This window comes from Petaurus breviceps, unplaced genomic scaffold (assembly GCF_028583685.1).
Source record: "Petaurus breviceps papuanus isolate PSGF00001 unplaced genomic scaffold, PetGlider_PUasm1.0 185, whole genome shotgun sequence".
NCBI classification, from domain to species: domain Eukaryota; kingdom Metazoa; phylum Chordata; class Mammalia; order Diprotodontia; family Petauridae; genus Petaurus; species Petaurus breviceps.
Genome location: NW_027185797.1, coordinates 31,363,534 through 31,374,753, shown reverse-complemented (window position 1 = coordinate 31,374,753; position 11,220 = coordinate 31,363,534). Strand labels below are relative to the sequence as shown.

Genomic DNA, 11,220 nt, shown 5'->3' with positions numbered 1-11,220 from the left:
TGAGCTGGCCATGCACCTAAGGAAAGCTTTCTTTGTCCAGGACAGACAACTTTGCTGGGGAATGTGTCTGATCTCCAAGCCATTCTGGGATCTCCCTGAGTTCCAGAAAAGTTAGTGCTTGTTTGGCTTAGCTTAAAAGGCTAAACACAAAACAAAACCACATCCTAAGCAAACTAAGCTTAAAGAATTATGCCTTCTTCCATTGAGCTGCACTGGGGGCACACACAGACCAAAATGAATCCTGCTCTGGGGTATAGGGAGCAGAGCATTAAGCTCATTTGCAGATTTCCTAACTAGGCCCAGATGCTCCCACTGAAAAAATCTTAATTGAAAACAGTATAGTATTTAATCATATTAAGAGGCTAAGAATGAAAATTAAAATAGCAGTATTTAAACAGCAATAGAAATAAAGCACCTAGCTGTTAAGAATGCAAAGCTATGGTCACTCAGGAGCCTGGGCTTAGGCTTGCCTCAGCTGAAAGCCCAAGTGCTAGACAGAGCATTCAGACAGAAGCAGTTCAGGTTTCTTAGAAGAAAAAAAGTTTCTAAATTCTAGGTGATGTTCCACTGTCCAAGGGAGAGGCTTGTTCTCTGCTAAAATTACCAAGTATTTTAAAACCAATTAAAAAAACCAGTCATTTTCAGAATTATCTAAACTGGATAAGGATCTCTTTTGAAGGGAGTAGGGTGGGGGGAGTGTACTCTGCAGAAATGCCTCCTTTTAACACTATTTGAAGAGGGAGATCAGCCAAATTCTATAGTTGGTCCTTGGTGATGGGGCTCTTCATGCACAAAGACATCCTGGGAGAGGGCTCAGAGGCAAATTGCCTGGCTCTGTGTAGCCCACTCAGGCCCATTCACACACTCATGTACACACACACACAGTCACACCCATGCACACCAAGTGTCGCCGCCACATTTCACAAACTGAGGTAGATTGAAGTTTATTGGAGAAACTTGAATGCGTAGTAGCACAATCATTTTTTTTTTCAAATTACATTTTGAAATTGGAGAGAAATTTAGTTTTCCTACATCCCTGTCTTTTGACTATTTTATTTTCAGCTGGTTGGTTGCAGACTGTGTATAAATCCTGCTGTATTTTATCTTTAAGCCAGTCTAGGAGGCTTTATTTTAGGTGGCTTTTTTTTTTTTTAACACTGTTGGGTTTTTTTTTCTTGTTTAGCTCATTTTTAGACTTTCGAGGTGGTTTAGTGTGGCCCGTGACAGTGGCTGGGTGTGTAGCCTTTCCTTTTCTTTAAGTACGGTCATATCTTTGACCTTCCCTGCGCCTCCCTGGTTGTGGTGATCATCTAAAAGCATGACAAGCATTAGAAATGGCCCAACAGATCACACGGCTACAGAACTGAGGAGAAACACAATGGACGTCTGCATGGATCTGCACTGAAGCATTGTTTCTTTAGGCATTGATGGTCAGAGGCACAAAGGATTCATGCATCTAATCAGGGAGCGCAAACAGTCCAGTCTCCTGGTTCAGCTCGATCCCCCAGCACCCCCAGCATCTCGCCATCACTTCTTGGCTCCGTTCCCCACAAGAGGACCACTTCTTTTACAGCCCGTCTTAAAAGGAAAGCACGAGTGGCATTGCTGCTCTCCTAGTGGCATTGTTCAGGATCAGGACATTAACTTAATTTGGCGAATTTTGGTGGCAGAAGCCATAGAAGGCCTGAATTTTTGTTTTCCAATTTTATTCCCATCAACCACCAGCTCAAAGCACTATGTGCTCCTTGCCCAATTATCTCATCTTGCTTCTAGTTGGCCAATCAGATTTTAAATCTGCCTTGTTTAAAAAAAAATCTGGGACTACTTGTTTTATCAAACAAAAAGAGTGCCAAAAGAAAGGAAAGTTTTTTTTTGTTTGTTTTTTGTTTTTTGTTTTTTTTTTTTTGTTTTTGTTTTTGTTTTTGTTTTTTTTTAAGTGCTCTCTACGCTTGAGGTAGTTTTGTAAAATGCATATTCTTCTTTCCACGCCCTGGCCAACACACTCAACATTTCCCTTAGTAAAAATGCAACCAAATTTTTTAAAAAATGCCACTGGCTTGGGGTACATACATCTAATGTTTAATTATACTTGTTGACAATTTACTGGTTATAATTCTAGTCCACCAATCATACCACCGGCTTATTTTCATGAGCAATGGATAAGGAGCAATGCCTTTCTTTCTCTCGGTTCAAGTTGGTATGGTGAGAACACAAAGCTTAATTCAACCAACTTCTAAAATGGTAGGAGGATATCAAGGACAATAAACATCAAGTCACTTTACAACAAATTTCAAGAATAGAACACAAGGGAAATGACTCTTAATTTTCTTGTTCTTGTTGATGTTGCTGTTTCCTTCTTCTCGTTGGTTCTTTTAAAGCCAGGTTCCGGAAACTTGAGAGGACATTACATAGAAATTTTTTTAAAACACGAATTCAGAATTTGCCTGGTCTTCAAATAAGCTTTTGGTAGGTGGGACTTCTAATTGTGATTTTAGGGATAGGTGTTTCCTCACCCATCTATTATATTTAGTCTCCTCTTTGGTCTGGCATCTTTTGTTGAGATGGGCCATTTTCCTTAACCTCTCTATTTCCTCCTGGACTGAGACTGGCCGCTTGGCCCAGCGACGGCAGAGGCAGCATTGGCATTCTTCTGCTGCATCTGCTGCTGCCTCTTAACCTGGGCCAGAATCTCTTGGATTTTTCTCTGGGCGAGCTGTAAGAGGAACACTAGGTCAAAGCTCAGTAAGGGCTCTGCAGCCATCCCACCAGGCGTCTGGTGCTACACGTTCTCAAAAGGGGAGGTCAGCGGAAGGACAAACCCACTCTCTAGGCCTGGTGTCTGGAGCTCCCAGCCAGTACCACACTTCCCCAACGGCCTCCCATGCAGGAGGAGGGGGAGGAGCTGTTCTGCCACTTACCTGGCACGCGTAGAAGTGGCCAGTTATCTTCACAATCACCTCATCATTCTCATCAGGAATCTGATCACGAGGAACCACCACCTCAGCGCTGGTCAGATTCTGAAGCTCATTCACCTGCAAATGTGTTTAAGAATGATTATTGGAGATGTCCGCTTCGTATGATGGGAGCCCTAGGTACTACACAGTCTGTTCTGATCAGCTTCCCCTGGCCCCTCCTCATGTCATGGAAAGGACTGAAAGTGAGTGTGGGCAGATGTGATCACAAGCCGGGAGGGCGTAGAATATAGTCCAATAGATTTCTGGCCACATCAGTTCTGAAAGATCAGCCTGGAAGACATATCAGGGTTTCAATCTGTGTTGGAGGAGGAAGCAGCCACACGAATGAAAATCCTAGGCCTCTGAAACATTGTAAAGGCATTGTCCCTTCATAAGAGCATTATTAGGACTCGTTTAATTATCAGTTTAAATGCAACGTGTAATTTGAATGGAACATTTAAGGGAGCTAAGCTCTTTAATAAGTGTTACCCCCTTACAGTGACTCACAGTAGAGGTGCTGGATCAGTACACCTCAAGTACAGTTCTTTCTCATCACTTTGCCCATGGGGATAGGATTTATACAACGCCTGGCCAGTGTCAGTGGGAAGTCTGTGATAGAGCAGCAGGCTGGGCAGGGGCCAGCATCCCAGGCCATCACTGACCAGGAATACACAGGGATGTCTGTGGTCTGAGCCTGAAGGTGTGCCTTTGGCACATGGCCACGCCCTGCCCTTGGTCCCGTCCATGAACAGGCCCAGACTCAGTCCTCTGACTCTCTTCCTCTGACAGATCACCAGCGTTTCACTGAAACACTTACCGTTTTTCCTCCTTTGCCAATGACTCTCCCGGCGGCAGATGAGGGCACTTTAATGTGGGCCTCCAGCTTCACCTCTTCTTTGGGGCCAAAGAAGTTCTCCTCCTTGAGCTTCCCATAGATCCGTCCTTGAGCCTGGAAATACAAACACCAGCCCCACGATCACAAGGGAGCAAACACACCCTAAGATAATACCAGTGACTTCTGGAGTATTAACGTACCCCCATCACCTCTGACTTTGGAAGAGCCCTGCATTTAAAAACAGCAGGTTGGCATATATACCGACAGGGAAAGACAAGGCACCTGATCTGATGGGCAGACTGAGTGACTGAAAGAAGACAGTACCTAGGGCATTACTTTGTACTTGGCAGCAAATTAGAATAATTTGTCATCATCACTTAAGGAAAATGGTTTTGTCTGCATTTCAGCCTCAAGGGTAAAATCGCACATGGTTCCATGCAGCCAAAAAGTAGTTAAGTGCATTTTCTTGCGGCCGGCATGTTCTATCAGAGCCCACCACACTGGGCACCAAACTGCCTCTTAATGCAGAGGCACTTTTCACGGACCAGGAAGAACCTAAACTGACATTTGTCAGACCAAGCTAAGCTGTTTTCTCCTCTGGCCAGGACTTCAAAATAGAAACAGATCCTGAATAGAGTTAGCCCACACTACTCATCCATTTCCAGCAGAGTATCAAATGCATAAACCAGAGGGAACATGCAGCACACTCTGCAGAAAGCATGAGGACACCTGTACAGGTGAGCCCATCCCAGCATTTCCTCCAGTCATACCAATTACCAGCCAATTGTACTGAAGAGAAGATGAACCCAGGCCGCTAGCAGCTGATCTGCCAAGGCCAGAGGCAGAGCCCACACTCCCTCTGTCCTCCCAACTATCAGCACAAGCACAGCTCTGATGCTGTGTTACAGGGCTGCAGGAAAGAGGAAGTCTTGCTTCAGCTTCTTCCATTTTATCCGCTCTGAAAGTTTCTGGACATAGGAGTGGCCAGGCTTGAACATGAGGAAAGTCACTATGCCTTCCTTGCCAAGTTCTATGGGATAAAATGTTTACCTTCTAGAGACCTGAATAGGAACCTTTGCACTGGTTTAAATGACACAGCTCTCCTTGGCATTTATAATTCAGGTCATGGCAAACTTTAAGAGCTGGTGCAAAGGCGAGGAACAGAATTGGGGCATCTCTCAACATACCCCAAATTTCAAAATTGCCTGATTCCAGGCAGTTATTTGTCATTCTCAACAAAAGTAGTGAATAAAGCCTTAGCAGTAGTAGATAAATGACCAAAAGGCAGTTCAGTATCAAGATTTTAGTCAAAAGGCTTAGTTTGGTTGCAAATGCAATATTTCCACATCTGGGAAAGGGAGGGGCCAGTGGAGACGTGGGCATGTCTGGGGCCAGTAAGGGCAGGACAAATGTACTTTCCCTCTCAATTTTGTTTTAAAATCTTGAGCATATAGACATGTTTTTCAGTGAGTTGTTTTGAGGATAACTTCACTTATGCTCATACAATTGAACACTATGGCCTTAGGAAAAGGGACCCCAGTATTACTCAAGTTCATTTTAAAGAGAAGAAAAAAGTTACATTTTGGAGGGGAAAAAAGTACATCTAACACGTTCTGTAACATTGACAGCACCTGGTCAGGCCCAGTCCGTCTATGCAGACCATACCTTGAACTGGGCCTCGGGGGGTCCAGTGATGATCACCATCCTCTCCTTGGCATCAGGGGTCTCAGGTGGGGCAATCTACAACACAAACCTTTCATCAGCACAGACCTCTCTGGAAGTGCACTGATTCCCATGATGTTTTTGGGATATTATGAAGTGGATGTTGAGGCAAATGGGGAAGAGGAAACATTAAGGAAGGCCCTTTAACGGTATCGATAAGGAGCACCCCCAGAGAGATAGCCCTAGAGTTGGTGTGCCTAAAGGCTGCCTCATCCAGCCTGTGTCTCCTCCTGGAGACTTTCAGTGAGCAGTAAACCCGAATTTACAAAGCATCCCAGCTCACTAAGGGGCAGTGTTCATCGTGGCCACACTTTTCCTTTCTTTGGTTCAAAGAAAACCACTTTTTGTATTAAAAGCAGATCAGCTTCCTCGCCATCCGTGCTATCCAGATGAACATAAACCACACTGAAAATAATGGTCATGATCTGGTGGTTTAGCAATGTCTTCCTTACAGGCAAGGGAAAGTGACTCTCCCTTTTAAATTGAGTTCATTGTATAGAAAACAGTATGGACAGAAAACGGTGGCTGGTTGGCACATAGTGAGGGCTTAATGAATGCTTGTCAGCTGACTGAAAGAGGCCTCAGGCCAACTGAGGTCAGGCCTATCTCAAGAAGAAAGTATTATCTCTCTTTTAGAGAACTTTCCCACAAGAATCAATCCCATTTGATAAAATGCAAACCCAATACAATGTGGGTTTCCTTTTCTGTTATTTGACATGTATTTATTATTATATGGGAAGCAGTTGGAGTAGTGGATAGACAGCTTGTGCTCAGAACCTGCCTCTGACAGTATGACCTTGGGCAAATCACTTCACCTTGATAAGCCTCAATCTGTAATGTCATATGTAAAGTGGAGATAATAATATCCACAATATCTTCCTCATAGTTATTGTGAGGCTCAAATGTGAGAACAAGTGTACTGTGTAGCTCTTATTATAGTGCCATGTAAATGCCAGTTACCAGTTGCCTACAGCATTAAAAAAAAACTAGATTAATGTTTAGACCATCCTCTCCTTGGCATCCCTTCCCTGGGGCCCCTGGGTGGCTTTACTGAATTGACTTGAGGGAAAGGACTCTTTACCCCTCCTACCTTGTGCCAAGGAGACAAATATCTGTTACTTGAATCTATTAAAAACAGCCTAAAAAGTTCTTCAATTGAGCATTTTTTATACATATGTAAATTTATATCATGGGGGAAATGGCAACATCAGCTTTGCATTTCACATGGGACCCTATTTCTCCTTGCAACACAGAAATGAACTTCTTAAGGAGCGCATGTATCCCTGTGAAGATGAATAAATACAGGCAAAATATCAAGGCTCAAGAGAGTCAGATTTAGAGCCTTAAGGAACATTAGCACAGCCTATGAACGACCCAGCCCACCCCCCAGCAGCCAAGTGGAATTAAAAACTAAAACTAACAGTGTATGTCATGGGCCATGTGCTCACATTTTTAAAAAGAATGTGCACCTTCAGTATGTTCCCCTTTGGATGCTTAGTTTTAACCGAGTTACTTGCTGTGTATTTAAAGAAATAAGCCCAACCCAGGACCATACATTTGTGCACACTATGTTCTGTCATTTAGGGAACATGTCTAAATTGAAACCTTTCCCATTTAAAAAAAAAAATGTCTGACATGGAGTGAGTCTAGTTGAACCTGGCAAAAGGAGAAAGGGCCCAGGTAGACACCTAGCTGGGAGGTGGGAGGTGCCCCCTTCCCCCATGTGGCCAGGCCTAAGGGCATTGCATCAGTCACGGGAAGTACCTTGATAGAAGCACCGGCAAAACGAGAGAGCTGCTTGATATGCTGGCCCATCTTGCCAATGATGGCTCCCACAGACATGGCAGGGATGAACAGGTGAACAGTCTCCATTTCAGCTTGTTGCTAGAAGAGGAAAAGATGATATGGGATCACATCTGCCAAGGACTGGACTAACCAGGAGGGAAAGGAGATGAAAGACAGCCCCCATCCCAGGAACATTGGTTTTTAATCACACTTCTGAATTCTAGCCAAAGTGCTTTGCACATAGTAATGACTTAGGGAGCATGAGCAAAATCCAGGAAAAATTTTGTGATACCAGAGTTAGTGAGAGAGGAACCTCAGAAGCCAAAGTTTATTCCGAAAACAGTTCCCCAGCCTATAGCCCCCATGTGATCCAAGCCCTTCAGTCTACACGGCATGTTAAAGACCACCGCTGATGGTTGTCATGACCAAATGCTTCTAAGACATTCTAGGGCTCATGTTTTGTTTGTGAAAGAATGTTCTTTACATAGCATTTCTTTATACTTTGACAACATTGCTGTAACTTAAAGATTTAAAATGTCTACATGCTGCTTTACAGTTTAAAGAAAGCCTGTGGGAGGGTAATTTTTTTTTTTAATAAAGCAATCAGGGTTAAGTAACTTGCTCAAGGTTACACGGCCAGATATTTTTGGGTGTGGTGCTGAGTATCTGAGCCCGGGATTTGATCCCCAGGTCATCCCGACACTGGAGCCGGTGCTCTTGCTTGCTGAGCCACCTGGCCGCCCCGGGAGGGTAAAATTAACCAAGTAAAAGGTTAAATAAGTGAATGATTTCTAGATCCCCCCATTCCCAAGGTAAATTACGTTGAACTCAGTACATAAATTGCATAACAACTCTTAAGAGTTTCATAAATTTTATAGCTTCCTTTGTGTAGGAGTGATCGGGAATGATAAACAGCCCAGTTTAAAACTGCCAATGAGACCTCTCATGTGAGATTATCTAACAGTTGGGAAAACTGGCAGCCTTCCCAAAGCCTAGCAAATGAAAGGCTAGGCTGCACTTGTACAAGCCACCCAGCATCGATGCTGTGACCATTAGGAGCACCAATGCCTTGCTGGTCTACTATATTACAGTAGACAACTGCACAGGCAACAAGCTTTCTCTCCAAAAGAGCATCACCTTTGGCCATTCCACATTCTTATCTGGTCAAAGTATCTGGGACCCTGCCTCTGGCTACCTAATCCTTGCCCCAGTTAGAGACAAAGGCTTCAGAAGACCTCTGGCCCCTCCCCATGTCATGAGCTTACATCTAAATAAATGAGAAAGTCTAGAAAAGGCTGCCCTACACCCCCCCCCCCATACTCCCTTTCTCCAGCTGACACCCTCTCTGGCCCATCTCAGTCTTGTTTCCATGGCTGGCCTCTCACTTCCATTCTACCAATTATTTGTTCAGCCTTCTATCCCAAACAAATCCTGGGCTCCCCATCCCCTTCCTGGCAATCACTCTTTTGCCAGCCTGCATGGCTGAAGGACACAGTGTGACCCAGCAGGCATGACATTTACACAAAGAACAATTCAGAGCAGCTCTGTTCCTGGAAAAAGGTTCTCTGTTTATTTTCAAATTTACAGGGCCATAACTGGATCAGCTGAGCTGAGGGTCAGCTCTCAGTGTAAGGGGAGTACTTGGGGAGCACATTCAGTGTGCTCATTTTCAGTTCACTTGTGTCAGGAAAAAAGAATTAAGGATAAGCTGACAGGTAATTAACTAAGAACTGTGGGTAATTATGTTTTTGAGACTAGGCAGAGCTCTAGATACCAGGTAAAGGACACCCACATATGGACCTCTCTTGGGTTTGTTAAATCATACATTATAGGTCCCTACTAGCCTGCTAGGGAGTCTCCCTTTTTTAAACAAAATCTGATATATCCATAACCTACATTTAAAAAGGAATTAACCTGATCCACTTCATTAAAATCCTTTTATTAATGAAGCCCTTTACACACAAACCACCTTGTGTAATAGGAATGCTTCTCTTGAGAAAGTGCCTTTCTTTAGAGTTATCTCACTTTCAGTTTCAAAGTGGATGGGTATCAGGACTAACTCATTTCCCATAGACTAACCCAAGAGAGTTCATTAAGCCTGCCAGCAAATGAGAGAATGGCTGTGGGAATGCTAGCCAGCAGCCCCCCCCCCCCCTTCCTTCCCTATATCTTGGTAAATGGCAGAGTTCTGAATTCTTTTGATTAATGCTTTTGAGGACTTTTTAAAAAATTGTTGAGTCACTGAAGTTGTGTCTTACTCTTTGTGACCCCAGTTGGGATTCTCTTGGCAAAGAGACTAGAATGGTTTGCCATTTCCTATTCCAAATCATTTTACAGATGAAGAATTGAGGTAAACAGAATTAAGTGACTTCTAGAGTCATATGGCTACTAAGTGCCTGAAGTTTTCCTGACTCTAGGTCTGGCAGTCAATTCACTCCACTGCACTACCTAGCTATCCCCATTTTTTTTTTAAATTTTAATTTAAAAAAATATATATTTTGCCTTTTTGGAGGGCAATTGGGGTTAAGTAACTTGTCCAAGGTTACACGGCTAGTTTTTTTGTGTGAGTGTTAAGTGTCTGAGGCCAGAACCGAACTCAGGTCCTCCTGACTCCGCTTTACTCACTACGCCACCTAGCCGCCCCACCCATTTTTTAAAGATAAATAATTCTTTCCCTAACATAGCAGCTCCTGTCAACCCCAGCAATGTGATGTGACAGCATATACAACATCTGACTCCTAAGCCCCTACCATTCTGATGAAATAGCCCTCCTTCCTATTACAAGATAAAGGAGAGCCAAAAGGAAGGCTTCATTATCTTCACTCAAGTCAGCATTGGCCATTGCTTAAGACCGAGTAGCTCCTTTTTTACAAACTTTTCCTGCCTGTGTGGGCTCCATGTGCCTCAAGTTCATGGAACCAGAGTGCTCTTTCAGAAACTAATTTTGTTGTGTTGCAGAAAACTTCAACACGTAGATCAATGGAAGGAGAGCCCAGAGGTCTGTGTTTGTTTGAGGGAATAAGAATCCACCCAACTTGCTCACATATGAATGGAATTGGTAACTTCTCCCTGGCAAGACCTAAGGACTCAGAAGAGTTCACTAAGAACCAGATGCCAGTAGAGTATCGACATTTTCCCAAAACTTGGACAGATACGCGTAGACAGAAGACATGAGATCATCAGGATGGCTAGACCAGCCCACATTCACTCCTCCCCAAAGTCACAAAAGCAAACTAAGCGCCCACTCATAATTTAGTCTGCTTTGCAGAATGTGGCTTAGTCATCTACTTTCCAGGAATCTCACTCAGCAAGGCTGATTTCCATACGTTATTTCCTTTCTAGCTGGATGCCTCTTCTGCCTCTCACTTGTGGAGTTCCCAAGTTTGTTGGTTAAGATAGCTGATTCTCCACACAGTGATTTTGATTCAGACATATTTAATTTCTTAGCTAATTTCACTCCAAATCCCTATTCAAATGTACTTATTTTTAAGATTCCCATTTCAACAACTCCATTCAGAGGCATCTTTACTTTGGTCATTGAGCAATGTTTTCCAAATGCCATTTTTCCAAAAGAAGGCTTATTTTAAGAATATCATTCTAAGACTAGATTTATCAGCTTGTACATTGGACAGACTTGGGTTAAAAATTTCAAAGTAACTAAATTTTCTACCCCTGCACTTAAAAAATTGTCATTAATGAGTCAAGTTAGAACTTGAGGAGGTGTAACTAAAGATTTATTTACTAGACCCTGTCAGCAGTCATTGTGGACCATTTCTGATTATTCATTGATCCATATTTTAGAAGGTTATAAGCACTGTTGCCAAAGTGGTTTGCTCTTCCCAGAAATAAAACAAGGATTTTATGTGTTCGTATGTGTACACACACACACACACACACACACACACACACACACACACACACACA

At 43.3% G+C, this 11,220-nt stretch overlaps 1 protein-coding gene across 1 annotated transcript in view; it reads right to left on the bottom strand.

Annotated features, from left to right (window-relative positions):
* Positions 1-928: 928 nt before the first annotated feature.
* Positions 929-11,220, bottom strand: part of IGF2BP3 (insulin like growth factor 2 mRNA binding protein 3) — a 96,858-nt gene continuing 86,566 nt past the window's right edge. Inside the window, exons 12-16 of the mRNA XM_069088199.1 lie at positions 7,276-7,395; positions 5,455-5,529; positions 3,772-3,903; positions 2,919-3,032; positions 929-2,713 (exon numbers count right to left, since the gene is read on the bottom strand). Of these exons, the coding sequence (XP_068944300.1) occupies positions 2,585-2,713; positions 2,919-3,032; positions 3,772-3,903; positions 5,455-5,529; positions 7,276-7,395 (570 nt within the window). The 3' untranslated portion in view covers positions 929-2,584. The remainder of the gene's footprint in view (positions 2,714-2,918; positions 3,033-3,771; positions 3,904-5,454; positions 5,530-7,275; positions 7,396-11,220) is intronic.